General features: G+C 38.8%; 3 protein-coding genes across 3 annotated transcripts; 2 read left to right on the top strand and 1 right to left on the bottom strand.

Annotated features, from left to right (window-relative positions):
• The first annotated feature begins 1,561 nt into the window (after window positions 1-1,561).
• On the top strand, window positions 1,562-3,493 carry LOC6577298 (inhibitor of growth protein 1). Its single transcript, XM_002003229.4, has 3 exons — window positions 1,562-1,899; window positions 1,963-2,876; window positions 2,942-3,493. The coding sequence occupies exons 1-3, from the start codon at window positions 1,767-1,769 to the stop codon at window positions 3,146-3,148; spliced, it is 1,254 nt and encodes a 417-aa protein (XP_002003265.1). The 5' UTR covers window positions 1,562-1,766; the 3' UTR covers window positions 3,149-3,493.
• Window positions 3,494-3,654: 161 nt separating this feature from the next.
• On the bottom strand, window positions 3,655-4,658 carry LOC6577299. The gene is made up of 4 exons (XM_002003230.4): window positions 4,283-4,658; window positions 4,131-4,230; window positions 4,022-4,072; window positions 3,655-3,957 (listed from the first exon to the last, which is right to left on the bottom strand). The coding sequence occupies exons 1-4, from the start codon at window positions 4,555-4,557 to the stop codon at window positions 3,874-3,876; spliced, it is 510 nt and encodes a 169-aa protein (XP_002003266.1). The 5' UTR covers window positions 4,558-4,658; the 3' UTR covers window positions 3,655-3,873.
• Window positions 4,659-10,134: 5,476 nt separating this feature from the next.
• On the top strand, window positions 10,135-11,663 carry LOC6577300 (endoplasmic reticulum resident protein 44). Its single transcript, XM_002003231.4, has one exon. It carries the CDS (start codon window positions 10,318-10,320, stop codon window positions 11,575-11,577), a length of 1,260 nt encoding a protein of 419 aa, XP_002003267.2. The 5' UTR covers window positions 10,135-10,317; the 3' UTR covers window positions 11,578-11,663.
• The last annotated feature ends 2,999 nt before the right edge of the window (window positions 11,664-14,662 follow it).

Below are 14,662 nucleotides of genomic sequence, written 5' to 3' on the forward strand. Positions count from 1 at the left end.
TGTAAATTTTTAAGTACAGAAAGTACCAAATATCTTCATATACTTATCACATTTAATGTTAAATACTTCTTACTAATTGATTCTCGTTTCAGCTCACCTGGTATACAGCCGATATCCAATGTAGGCCATTGGGCACGTGCTCCACGATAATAAATGGCAATTAAATGGATTTATGTCGAAATTTCCATTGCGCAACAGAAATTGCAATGCCTCCAAGTTGAATTTGGCTATTGGGCAAAAAAAGAAAACACGATTCACATATGATCTTATCACACACACACAAACAGAGCGAGACAGAAACAGAGAGAGAGAGAGAGAGAATGATGGAGAGAAGATATTTTGCCTTATCTACAACCTTTTGCCGGTTGAATGGGGGAAAGTAAGCACCAGAGCGGTAATAGCACTATGAAAACGCTGGACATATTGGCGAGAGTGCTAGGAATTCGCATATTTATCACGTACGTCCACTAAGCACTAGGCACTAAGCGCGATCGGAGGAGCCACAGAGCAGCACCGAGCCACATGGAACGCGTCTGGTTGAATTGAATTGAATGAGCTCGTTGTCACTGTGCTGCAGCCAGATAAATGCTACAAAACATACCAACATACCAACAAAACCAACAACAAATACAACAAATACAACCAAAACAACAACGTTTCTACTAAGACCCCCAGCCCGGCCCCGGTTGACATTGCGGCAAGTGTTTTAGCTAAACTTGGGTCTTAGTCTTTGGCTTTGCTTCAATTTGCCGCACGTTGATTGCGTGTCGGTGAAACCCCATTTCCATGTGGCTGCCCAGGCTGCGATGTATTGTGAAATACCCAAAGATAGCCAAAAATGTTTTCGAATCGCTATACACAGATGTTTCATATTGCAAAATATCTATACAGGATTGCATGGACCACCTGTTGGCTAGATAAAGAGTGGTATTCACAATTACACGTCTTCAAGATCTAAAAGTCAAGTTAAGAAATATCTAATAATTGTCAATAAATCTCGACAGTTGCTGAATTGCCAATTAAAAATGCTCACATCGCGTTTTATACAAGACGTCAGAATGCTCAAAGTTATTATAAAGTCAAATTTATTGTATTGTTTAATTTGACAATTGTTTTATATGTCCATTTGAATACATAAAAATAAATATAAAGATTGTTAGCTTTATGAAAACGAATATATGCGAATATATGGGAATATGAAACTTGAGACAATAGAACAAAAGGACAAATTTAAATTTTCAAAATATCGCGCACATTGTACTTATTGCGAGCTGTAAACCCGCTGTTAATACGACTTTCAGTATATAAGTCTAACGCTACTCGTACTTTTTAGTTTCCCGAAAGTAATCCTGGCAATTCAGCCCTAAAATAAAATTTAAAAAAAACAAGGGAGAGTTTTCAAAAATTGTGGAAATATTAATATTACTTCAATAGTCCGCTTAACAGTCTTATGTTAACGCATATTTTTCGGTATGTTAACGCGTGGTTCAACTCAAATAGAAATGTTAGCGCATTGCGAATGTTAACGCTAACAGGCCATATTTGCTTGCTTTCCAACACACAAACTATACACATGCACATACACAAACACAGGCGTACAGTCGCAACATCTTAAAAAAATTGAAACTTATATTTTGCAGCGTAGAAACTAAGTTGACTAGTTTGCAAACAACTAATTCAGAGTTAGTTTGTAATGAAGCACACCGCTGCACCCAAATCAATGTCGTAGGAGCGCAATTAGCAAGTGTAACAAGACAAATCACAACATGATTGCATCCGAGTCAGAGGCCATAAATTCGGCCACTTATGTGGATAATTATCTCGATTCCGTAGAGAATCTGCCCGACGATGTTCAGCGCCAGCTCTCTCGCATACGGGACATCGATGTCCAATACCGAGGTAAGACGAAAAATACCCAAGCAAAAATTTCACTTAACCTCTCTGTTTTCTGCCTCTTTCCAGGATTAATACGGGACGTGGATCACTACTATGACCTCTACGTGCTGCACCAAAACTCACCCGACACCAATCGGCGCTGCCGCTCCATAGCGCGCATGCACCAGAGCCTGATACAGGCCCAGGAGCTGGGCGATGAGAAGATGCAGATTGTGAATCTGCTGCAGGAGATAATAGACGGTAAGGTTAGGCAATTGGACACAGATCAGCAGAATCTCGACCTGAAGGAGGAGCGGGAGCGTTACGCGCAGCTGGACGATGGCCCGCCATCGAAGCTGCAGCGGCTCCAGAGTCCAATGTGTGATCAGGGCAACAGTGCGGGCAACAATGTGTTAAATAGCAGCGGATTGGGCGGCAACGCGGCCAACGTTTCCAAGGATCACTATGGTGCACTGCCTTTTATCGGCGTGTCAGGCTCCAGTGGCAGCGGCATTAGTGGCAATGGCGGCAGCTCGACGCCCACCTATGATCGTTCCAACCATCTGAGCAGCGGTGGCAACGGCTACAATAGCTCCTATTGTGGCAGCAACAGTGACCTGCAGCGTTCCGGCAGCAAACGCTCGAGGCGACGCAACGAGAGCCTGCCCAACAACGGCAGCTCCACTGAGATGGGCGGCAATGAATCCAATTCGGCCAACGAGGCGGGCAGCAGTGGGAACGGGAACAGTGAACGCAAGTCTTCGATGGCCAGCGGCAGTGGTCTGGGGCAGCGCAAGAGTCAAGTACAATTGTCGGGCGGCGGCGTGTCCGGTGGAGCAGGTGGTGCCGGTGGCAATGGCGGCGGCAGCAATTCCGGCAAAAAGAAGAAACGTAAAGTGCGCGGCGCGGGCGCTACTAATACGGCGGCAAATACTCGCGAGGAAACGCCACCGCCTGAGCCCATCGATCCGGATGAGCCCACGTATTGTGTATGCAACCAGGTAAGATTGGAGTGAAAGAAAAAATATATAAAAATACATATTAATGAATGTCTCTTTCCTCTCAGATTTCGTTTGGCGAAATGATACTCTGTGACAACGATTTGTGCCCCATCGAGTGGTTCCACTTCTCGTGCGTCTCACTTGTGCTTAAGCCGAAGGGCAAATGGTTCTGTCCGAACTGCCGCGGCGAGCGACCCAACGTCATGAAGCCGAAGGCGCAATTTCTGAAGGAGCTGGAGCGCTACAACAAGGAAAAAGAGGAGAAAACTTAAACAATGTTTTGTGGAAACAGTTTTTTGTGTTAAACACTCTTAGCCATTACGATTAGACCAGGGCTCAGCACTATGTAAATTATTCGCTTCCTACAACTGTAGTTAATATGTAAACACACACACACACCCACAAACAAACAGAAACAGACACAATCACACTCTCACCCACACACACAAACCCCATTCGCAAATTAAACTTATTGTATTATTACTTTCGCCCCAATGTAAACCACATTTTGCTTTCGGTGGTTTAAAAGGTTCGTCAATACCTGTATAAATTTTCAATCTAAATATATAAATAAATATATTATGTATAAAATAAAATTTAACAAATACTAAAATAAACATTCTATATTTTATACGGTTCAAAAGCCAAAGCTCAGCTGGCATTTTGGATCCGATTTGTAGATTCCATAATTTATATAGAATTTTAAGATTTGTATAGTTAATAAACAGAAAGAAAACAAACATATTTACTTTTGTATAAATGTAAATGTATAATAATATTCTCTGTGTGTTGTGTATAGACATACATATGTGTAAATTGAATATGTATTTATGTATATGTATATAAGACACTTTCGGTAAATGGAATACAACATCATTGATATGTAGAATATGGACGGAATGTTTGTGTAGTCATTGGTACTTATAAATAAAACTTAAAATGAAGATTCATTTAACTTTTTGCGTATTCGATTGGCATTTCGAAGGGAAACTCGCTCTTAAGGCATCAAGAGTTCGATATTAGGGTTCTGTATTTCCAGAAAGATTTGGTATTGCGAGAAAACAACGAGCCAGCAGTATATCTAAATGAGAGGGAAGTTTAAATTTGCATTTAAATACTGCGTTGGAATTGTTTATTTAACTTACATTATAGGCAACCCAAACGAAGTTTATTAGCGCTGAGAATGTTTGCTCCAACTATTAAAAAAATTGGTATTTAGTTGCAATGCAATTCATATTTATAATATATACTCACGTATATGTAGTAGCCGCCAATTAACCAAAGGCTCCAGCAGAATTGAAACAGAATCGCAAGTCCAATCAAAAATAGCCAGGGCAAGAGCCAGCCACGCGTGCTATAAAATAGATTAATTAATTAAGTCCACAACATTTTCCCCACACACTCACCTTATCTTAATGCCATAATACACAAGGAAGGATGATATTATAATCAGCAGAAAGTATATTATAAAGAAGCCTCCAGCGATGGGCATAGACGTCCTGATGTCCGTTTCAAATAGGGGCGAATAAAGCTGTCCAGATTCTCCGCCAGCGAGCATGTAGCTGATGAGCGTGATTAAAACAACGCTTAGAGCTGCCGTGTAGGCGGCAACTGCATAGCTGCCTGTGCGCACGTTATTTGACCGAATGATTGGTGACCAGCAGGAGCTTAAGACAACCATTTTTCATAAATAAAATAGCAGCTATTTACAAAATGTAAAATAACTTTATAAAATGACAACAACGCCTTGTCAACGCCCTGGCAATGTGACCGTAATCAACTAAAATTAAAGATGCTAAAAAGTTATCGATTGATTAAACTTTCGAAAGATCACGTATTTAACTAAATTTATTTTGATTTTATCTATAGGAACTGAAATAAAAATAAATTTAAAATATCGTTAAACTATTAAACGATATTTTAAATTTATTTTCATTGCTAAAATGTTTCATAAAAGTTAATTGGTGGCACATGCTATTATGTAAAACTATCGATAAGTTGTAGGAGACGAATCCGACCATCGACAGCGGTAACATTCGAATGTCAAATAAACATTAATGATATACTTAGTTTTTTTCTATTTATAATTTATAGTTACGTATTGCAGTATTACTAAAGTATAAAATATATGTATTTTTAATATTACGTCATATGGTCTGCTAACATAACTCAAGTATACAATAAGTTAAATTTTATTTGATGCTGGTAACATACAAATCCACACGGAATCCACAAAAGCGCCATGCGTTGTAGTTGTCAGGTTACAATTTACTTATTCTATAGCTTTGCAAACAGCCGATAGATGGCGCGAACTAACTGTAAAAATGTAAGTTAACATAAAATATTTTTAACAGTGAAAGTAAAAAAGCAGAATGCATATTGATTTTTTTTTGTTTAATTTTTTTTTTATAAAAATTAAACATGGATTAATATAAAGACTAAATATATTTTTTAATTGCGATTAAATGATTACGGCTGGACCAGCTCGGCTGTTTTTTTTTTTTTTTTTTTTAATATAAATGGACTAGTTTTTTCAGCTAAATTGATTAGAATTATTGAATTTCAATATAAATTTTAAATTGAAAAAAAAAAAATATTTACATATTTACTATGTACTTTAAACATTTATTGGCTTAAGTGTGTCAAGAATTAATGATTATTTCGTAAATTGATTTTCAAGTAAAATGGCGATTTAATTTCCTTGTAGGCTTTGGCAATACGCTTTCCACTTAAGCGCATTGGGAAGCCAATTCAATTTAATTTTAGTTTGAACAATGGAGCTCTTGTAAAATACAAAGTGATATACGAAGTGATTGAATTGGTCCAATTGATTGGTCCACGAATCACTTTCATTACTTATGCACTTTCCAATCAATTTTCAATCTGAAGCCAAGCAAATACATTCAAAATCGACTTCCACTTCCAGGCAGAATGGCCGATAAGCTTAGCTATTTAGTAAGGGCCTAAGTGGGACCGACGCGTCGCTCAACTTGCGGGACTAGCTTGAGTCTAATCAGAACGGGCCATAAATTTTAGGAGCGTTGAAAATTGCGATCCGCATTGCTTTTGCTTGCGCTCAGTCGGCGTTGCCAACTTTACTAATTAATTGTGCACTTGAGAATTTTTGAGCGGCAGCGCACAAAGCAAACTGTAAAACTTGCCGCGCTAGGCGAAAAACTTGCCAAAGGAATAGGCAAGAGGCGGCAGAGTAAAGGTAAAGCGAGTGATAGAGACAGAGACATAGAGAGAGGAAGAGAGTGGGTGAAGTATGTGAAAGGAGAGTGTGTATGAGTCTTAGGTATGGGCACTAGCAAAGTTGATGAGTAAATAAACTAACAATTTTTCCTACTTAATTAACAAAATTGTTTTAATGCGCTGCCGACGTCTGCGTCGCTGCTGCTGCCGCTGCCTTTGTCGCAGCGCACAAACATGCCAACTGAAGCGTTTAGAGTTGGCGACGGTAAAGTCGCTGCGTTGTCAACATTGGCAGACTGACTAGCTGACTGCACGACTAAATGACTCAATGACTAAGCAAACAAATTGTAAAGTGAGGCGCAGCATCAAAATGGCGGCAGTGCTCAGCTCAATAATTAAACTTGTCGCCAGTAGATGGCGTTAACTCATGCATGTGAGGTCGGCAGGAGCATTAGAGGGAGAGGGAGAGAGGGACTGGGGGAAGACTTTGCATGTAGCTGAGAGTTTTATGACACCCGAAGGAGTTGAATCATAATAATGACATGTTGAAAGATGTTCGGCTATTTTCCTGTGACATCATTTTCTTTTGTCATAGTTCGAGAATGTCTTAGAACTATAAGGTATTTAAAGTTATTGATAAATACTTGGTAGAAACTTTTAAAAGCTGCTGACAAAGGTGTTCTGGAAAAATTGAAGAGTTCTTGTTTTTTTTTTCTTGTTTTGAAAGGAGTTTCAGAAGTAAGCTTCGGGAGAAATAATTGAAAAATAAAGTTGCTTGACAATAGTAAAAACTTCATAAAACATTAAAAAACAAGAGGAAAAATACTTTACTTAAATGTATTTCTAATATAATATATCTCAAGTTAAGTTAACAGCTGCATTGAAAGCCATATCAAATATATTTTATTCATTATAAATCACTCTCAGAAAATTTCATTGCATTTGATTGCTGTGCAGAGAAATGGCTGCTGATTAACATATAAAATCGTTTTCAGCAACCAGAAAGCAGCATTCAGCTGGAATGGCAAAGGGACGGCGTAATATATTTGCCAGCATCGACAACTCTGCGCCACAATAAATTGCAACTCTGTAAACGTTGCATTCTGCAATGCTGCGGCTTATGAATTGCATTACAAATTCGCATAAATTCTGCGCCAAAGTATGCGCAACAAATCGTTTGTGTGGCACGCGGCATTTATCATCTCAAAAATAGCAGAAGAAGAAGATATTGCATCCATTGCAGAAATTCAATCTGGAGCCAACCGCGAGAATTATGAGCGGTTCATTCGGATTCGCAATCGCGAAGAGCGCGAGTGAGAGATAGAGACAGAGATAGAGAGAGGGGTAGAGGATTTGCTGCTGCAGCTTTGACGCGCTTTGTGAATTGACTTTTAAATGGACCCGAGCTGCATTGTGCCGTTCATTGGCTAGGCGAATATTGGATTTATTATGGCCACTTGAAATGTTTTATGGAAATAGCTTACTTTGGGGACTACAGAAGACTCTATGGAATACTGCTGACAATTATTGCAATACAATAGTCAGGTTAAATGTAAATTATTGAATTTAAATTTAAAATGTTTATCAAATGAATTGGATATATTTACAATAATATTGTGCATGGTATTTTATTAACAAATATATTTGAAACCATTATAATAATAATACAAACAAATATTTAGTTAAAAAAATATATATTTACAAATAATACTACAGATATAATATTCTAAAAAATTATGCAATGAATAAAAAATAAATAAATAAAATAAAAATATAAATCAAATAATAATGATGATTAAAATCAAATTAAAAATAAAAATAAGCAATAATGTTAATTACTTAAATTGCATATGCAAAATGTATTTTGAAAATGTCACAATAAATATTTAAAATTTTATTTATAAAATTTTAATTATAAAAATATCTATGATTTACTATATTACAACAATACTGAAAAATTCATATATATGCAGACTTTATTTTTTGATTTAAAAAATTATTAATAATTAATATTATAATAATTAATAAGTAAATACGAACAGTTTATTTATCAAAATTTATCCCCGAAACAACATATCTAAACTGCCTTTCATCAGTGCTTGGGCCCTCATATGTTTAGTTGAGTTTCTAAGTTGATTATCGCTTGATTTATACAAGTTAATTAACACGTTCGTTGGCCAAAGAGCCAATGGTGACTGGAGCATCCGGGGCATTGGGGAAGAGAGACATATTGTTGGATGGCTCTACCTATGTCAACAGGCAGACAAAAAGCACAATTAAACCCTTTGAAAGGGCGCAGACAAGGCAGCAAATACAAACAATGCCAAATGCCAAAGGGTTGGCGTTGAAAGGCCTGCGAAGGTCAAGCCCAGCCCCGGTGTGTTGGGCTGGGTTAGGGGGGGCAGACTGAGGCCTTGGGGCCAAGCGTAGATTTATTGGATATTGTCGCATAAAGTCACATGGATTTCGCACAACATTTTATCGCCAGACGCTGAAGATAAACGCCATGAACAATTGCCTGGCAGCCGGCTAGAAATTGCTGGCAATAAAGTTGCAGTCGTTGGGGAGAGGCGGGAGCAGCGCTTGGCAAACATATTTAGACTTTTCTTAAGTAAATTATTGCAAAAATCGACAGAGCCAACGACGGAAGCTCAAATGGGCGCAAAAATGTCATTAAAAGGCAGCCAGAGACAGAGACAGAGCGAGAGCTTGAGCCTGAGTCAGAGCGAGCGAGCAGCAAGGAGCAGGAACGAACGCGTTCTCGGCTTGGAGAGCGGGCAAGTTGTTGTTTCCGTTTCCGTCATGTTGAGGTCCTTTTGAAATGTTGACGACAGCAACGACAGCAACACCAACAACACCAGCAGCAACAACAACAACAACAACAACCACAACATTTTCCTGCCAATGCAAACTCATCCTGCGTCAGTCGCCTTCGTCTCATTTGTGATTTGTGGAGCTGCAGCTGCAAATATTTGCTTAGTCCTTTCTGCAGCCAGGACGAACTCTCAGGTTACTATTTGTATGCTTATTTTCATTGGACTTTTATATATTTGTGTATGCTGCTTTAGCCATTTAAGCTCAGCGATAATCGGTGGTGACTTTAGCCCTTAATGTGCTTAAAATACTGAAGCTCAAACATCTAACGTACCTAATCGATTTAATGGAGAGTAAATTAAAAACTTAAGAGACAGAAATTGATCAGCGCTTCATAAGGGATGACACATTCTGATAAGACTCATGAAAAGCTTCAAGCCTTTTGCTATGGGCTAAATATAGTATTCGAGATGGAAGAAAAATAGAATTTGAGCGAATAATCAGTGCAATTTGTATTAGAGTCAGTTATGAATATGTCCGTTACATAGTAGAGGCCTGGACTCTCCACTGCGTGCTCCACGCTGCAGTTTATACTCTCCACTTTGTACTGTGCACTCTCCACTATCCTCTCTGTGCTCTCCAGTCTGTACTCCCCAGTGTACAAACTATGCACTGTGCTATTTACTCTGTACTCTCCATTTTGTACTCTCCACTCTCCACTCTGTACACTCCACTGTCATCATCCGCTCACAAATGATCAGAATAATATCAATTTGGAATTGAAGCTTTATTTGAATATTAATATGTTATATTAATAGGAGATAATTGAAATATGATACAATTTAATATAATATAATATAACATATTCTACTTTTCTTTATTTATTTTTTCCCTATTAAATATTATTGTTGAATATTATATTTCAATATATTCAATAATAGAAGAAAATATAATAATAATTGTATATATATTTTTAAAACATTTTCTTAGGTATATTACATATAAATATACATTCGATAATTTTATTTATCTAGATCTTTTGCTCTCTCTTAATTTTAAAAGATTTTTTGAAAATAGAATATAATTATAAGAAGAATTTATAAAAATGAATAAGCTAAAATATAGTATTTAATTTAATTTTCTTCATATTATATGAATATTCGCTGCGCCAGTCCTATCCATCTATATTTTGCTCTCGCTCTATGATAAATAATTTTTTATTATATTTTTCTATTGGAATATCCAGTGATAGATATTTTTACGTCAAGTCATATAAATATGTATGTGTTAAATAGATGCTTAGTTTAGAAATTTGTTATACATTTGTTATGCGTTTGCAAGAATTCGGAACGTATCGAGTCAGGCGCGACAAAATTCGAGTTTTATAATTGACAATTTTCGCTTGAGGCAAATTCAGATTATTTTCGACAAAATGCTGTTGCGAATTTGTCTAACGCTGTTGCTCTCTCCCTCACTCTTGCGGACCATGCAGCAGCAGAGGCCACCAGCCGCAGATGCGGAGCCATCGGCCACCACAGCAGCCACGCCCCCGCCAGCTAGGGCGAGCGTGCTGCAGATCACAGCGGCGAACTATGACAGCGCCCTGGCCTCGCACGAGCTGCTCTTGATCAATTTCTATGCTGACTGGTGTCTTTTCAGCGCTCGCCTGACGCCGATCTTCGAGACGGCGGCTGCGCGGCTGGCGGAGCTGCTGCCGGAGACGGCGAGCGTGCGCCTGGCTCGAGTCGACTGCGTGCGCGAGGAGGAGCTGAGAGAGAAGTGCAGCATCACGAAATTCCCGACGTTGCGCCTCTACTATCGCGGCCATCCGTTGCGGCAGGAGTACCGCGGGCAGCGTTCCGTGGAGGCTTTGGTCGCCTACGTGGAGAAACAGTACAGATCTTCGATCAAGACATTCAACACTACCGAAGAGCTGGAGGCAATCAATAGGAAGAGACGTTCAGTGATTGGATTCTTCGAGAATCGCCAGCAGCCAAACGCTGGCCTATTTGAGCTGCTGGCGGAGCGCTATAAGAACGATTGCGACTTCTACATACGAGTGGGAGCTAAGCTGGACAACGTTGCGTATACGCAACGCATGCCCACAGTTGTCTTCCGATCGGACAGCGAGCGCACGCATGCCGCCGACACGTTGTTTGATGGGAGCTGGACATCTCCCACCGAGCTGGAGGAGTGGCTCGTGAAGAAGTGTGTGCCGCTGGTGCGTGAGGTGGACTTCCACAATGTGGAGGAGATAATCGAGCAGCGATTGCCACTCCTTGTCCTCTTCCATCTGCCCGAGGATGTGCTGTCCGTAAAGGCTTACAAGGCGATTGTGGAGATGCAATTGTCGAACTGCACCGACTGCGGACACTTCAACTTTGTGACCGTCGACGGGCTCAAGTTTCAGCACTCGATACTCCACATGGGCCGCACCCTCCGGGATATGCCCATAATTGCCATCGACTCGCTGAGGTTTATGTATCCGTATGACAGGTTCGACGACATGTACATACCGGGCCATTTGAAGGCGTTCATTCGCAACTTTAGCGACCTTCAGAGGCTGCACAAGCTGGAGCTGAAAAATGCCAACGAACAGGAAGGCGATGGTAGGGTGCCGCCCTTGTCCACCTTCAAGCATCTGGGACCCTCGAAGCATCGCTACACTCTGGTCGGCCATGATGAGCTGTGAGCTATAGCCTCCCCACTTTTACTCTGCCCTGAATGCCCGTATTGTTGTTGTTGTTAATAAAGTACATTTTGTTGCTGGCAACTTAATCAGTTAGCATGTCTGTTGGGGGCTCGAGCCTTGTTATTGAGTACACTAGTCAACAAGAAATTTGGTTCGGCGTGGTGCAATGATGTCTCGATTTGTAAGTATTACTAGTTTCGTTTGTTGTGTGTGTGATTTATATACATATTTATTTACTTCTTTATTTAGTATTACTTTTAAAAATATAAGTTATAATAATTATTACATTCATAATTTTAAAATCACATATTTTATTATATACAATGATAATGGCAAATAAATATTAATGATTGTAATAATAATTGTTTTTTCTTTTTTTTTTTAATAATCTTTTTCTTCAATGACAGTAAAAACGAATGAAAATAATTCGATTTGATTTATTCACAAGACTGGAACTCGTTCAAGTTAATTCTTAAATTTAATTATAATTTTTGCAAAGTCTAATACTCCTAAATATGTAGTATATGGATCTTAATATATATAAAATTATATTATTTATATATTTTATAAAATCATAATTTATGTTGTTCTTCATCTCATAAAGTTAACATTGATTCATTTATTTACTCTAATGTTTTATAAATAAATAAAAATATTTATTCTATATTTTCTTTCTTTTCAATACGTTAAAATATTTATCTTACATTTTCTTGTTCCTCTTCTTTCCATTTGTCCTCCGACTGCTCTCAATTCAATTGCTATCAGTGATTTTTAAATATTTTCTTGTAGTTTCACGTGCCGTTGCAGGTTTTTTAGTTGCCTGTCTGGGAACATGGTAAAAACAAATTGCCTGCAACTAAACATAATGGTTAAACAGACACCTGCTCAAGGCGCACTCGGGGAAAATCACTTGAGAGCTGCGGTGCCAGAGCCTTATCGTGAATGGCACACAAGCAGAGCAGAGCGCTGCAAGAGTCGAGCCGAGGCAGGAGCTGGGCTAAGCCTTTTGCTTGAAACTTCACATTCGTGGCCTCCGCATCCAACTCTCCACATAATTTGCTGTGGTTCTGCATTTACTTTGCATCTCAAGCATGCTTGAGGCTTTCGCCTGCTGCACCCGGCAGCATTAGCTCGGGTTTGCTTCTGGGCTGCAGCCACTTGCCAGCTAACCAGCTATGCCAGCTTCCTGCTTCACTGAGCTCCAAGGCTTCCAAGGCTTGTCTTCTGCCTGGCACTTCCGTTTCCGACTGCCGATCTCCCTTCCCCGCTCTCGACAAACGTAGCCGTGCCGCTCGTTTGTTGGTTTTAGTTTTATGCGCTGCATTCGCGCCCTGTTTGCAATCACTCCAGCGCCTTGGTCGTCCTTGCGGTAACTCAGACCCAAAGCTGCAGCTGAGCAGCGAGCAGAGAAACAGAAGCTGCATCAGCAGTTGCAGCTGCAATCCGTGTTCCGCTTTCCCTTCTTCTTTTTTTGTGGTTGAGCTGCATTGAGTGTTGCCTGTTTTTTAAGCTGTTTGGCATTTGCACTAACATATGCGCATATCTAATTTGCAATTGTTTTTCGTGGTTACAGATTTGCATGCTTTAAGTGCACTGCGCGGAGAGCTTGAAAGTGAATCATAATTATTTTAGTGGAATTACAAAGTGTTAAGCATGGCATGTATTATATGAAATGGGTCTCTAGAGAAATACAGGAAAAGCAAGAATGACATAAAGAGAGATAAAGTGAGAGAGAGACAGACAGAGAGGGAGAGTGGGAGAGAGAGAGGAAAGAGGGAACAAAAATATTTTGTTTAAAAACTATTATAAATAATAAATATAACACTGACCACTATGGTTAGTGATTATAATTATGACTTCATAAAAAAGTAGTTTAGTATTTAATTAAGTTAATTTTTAATACTAAACCTAAAAATACTAAAATCCTAATAATAGTGGAGACTTTAGTGCAATTAAAATATTAGAAAAAAACTCACATAAATAAATGCATCTTTTGATTTCTCTCAGTGTATATACATATATATATGAAGCATGCAAAAATTGTCTAACCATTCACACACACCAACAAATACGCCCACACACACACCCATTTGCTGGCCTGTGTTTGTGCCTTCCCACTCTACTCAAAGCACGCGCTATTTGTACAGCAAATTTGAGCTCATTTACACTCAACGAAAACAAACAGAAACCAAAGAAACGACCCAGGAAAAGTTGCTGCTGGATGCAGTGCCTCAGCTGCCTTTGGCGCTGACTTTTGAGCCAAGTGCAAAACTATTTTGCTTGTTTCTTAATTTAATTAGCACTCAATTTGTATGTGCGTTTCATTTGCCTGTGTGTGTGTGTGTGTGTATCTGAAATGGGAAAACAATTTTCAAACTCTTCTGCTCAACTCATTTTTGCTGCTACAACTTTTGTGCTGCTCCATTTTAATTAAACGCATTAAATTATTTGCATTGCCAACAACATAAATGAAGCTTTTATTACATTAAGTAAGAAGTTGATGCAGAGATCTATAAGAGAACAAGTAGATAATTTAAATACATAAAGTACATATTAATATTTTCGAAACTGAAAGAACAAAATAAAAAACAGTAATGAATGACGTTTTTAAAATTAAATAAATAGATAAAAATCTGTATAATTAAAATTAATAAATTTTATTTTTTATTTTATTTTATTATTTGGATTTGATTTGATTTGATTTCATTTATTTATTTATTGCATACATTTGGTGTTCGAGCCACTGCAGTGGCTCCCCATTGTGCACTGTACATACGTATATAAATGAAAAAGCTCAGAGAGCAACCGACTGCATCGGCTCTCTCACGACTTCGTTCACGAATTGCGATCGGCTAGAAATCGTTTTTGTTTCGCTCTGTTTGTTCTTCGACCGTTCGGTTGAGTTAAATGCAGCAAAAGTATTTCGTGTGTGTATTAGTATGTAAGCTTAGCAGAAAACAAAAAAACCAAACGATACGAAACGATGGCTCGCATTACGAGAGTGAGCGAGAGTGTGAGTGAGTGAGTATGATCTGTTTCGGTTTCTTTGTCGAGCAGGGCGTAAGGCGTAAAACATTCAACTGAG

Source organism: Drosophila mojavensis, unplaced genomic scaffold (genome assembly GCF_018153725.1).
Source record: "Drosophila mojavensis isolate 15081-1352.22 unplaced genomic scaffold, ASM1815372v1 contig_36, whole genome shotgun sequence".
Classification (NCBI taxonomy): domain Eukaryota; kingdom Metazoa; phylum Arthropoda; class Insecta; order Diptera; family Drosophilidae; genus Drosophila; species Drosophila mojavensis.

Excerpts from the sequence above, each read along its gene's own strand:
- LOC6577299 (XM_002003230.4), bottom strand. The coding sequence starts at position 4,557 with ATGGTTGTCTTAAGCTCCTGCTGGTCACCAATCATTCGGTCAAATAAC. Across the intron at positions 4,073-4,130 it reads TTGGCGGCTACTACATATAC|TTGGAGCAAACATTCTCAGC; the intron begins GTGAGTATATAT and ends TTTTTTTAATAG. Across the intron at positions 3,958-4,021 it reads TCGTTTGGGTTGCCTATAAT|ATATACTGCTGGCTCGTTGT; the intron begins GTAAGTTAAATA and ends CCTCTCATTTAG.
- LOC6577298 (XM_002003229.4), top strand. The coding sequence starts at position 1,767 with ATGATTGCATCCGAGTCAGAGGCCATAAATTCGGCCACTTATGTGGAT. Across the intron at positions 1,900-1,962 it reads CATCGATGTCCAATACCGAG|GATTAATACGGGACGTGGAT; the intron begins GTAAGACGAAAA and ends GCCTCTTTCCAG. Across the intron at positions 2,877-2,941 it reads CGTATTGTGTATGCAACCAG|ATTTCGTTTGGCGAAATGAT; the intron begins GTAAGATTGGAG and ends CTTTCCTCTCAG.
- LOC6577300 (XM_002003231.4), top strand. The coding sequence starts at position 10,318 with ATGCTGTTGCGAATTTGTCTAACGCTGTTGCTCTCTCCCTCACTCTTG.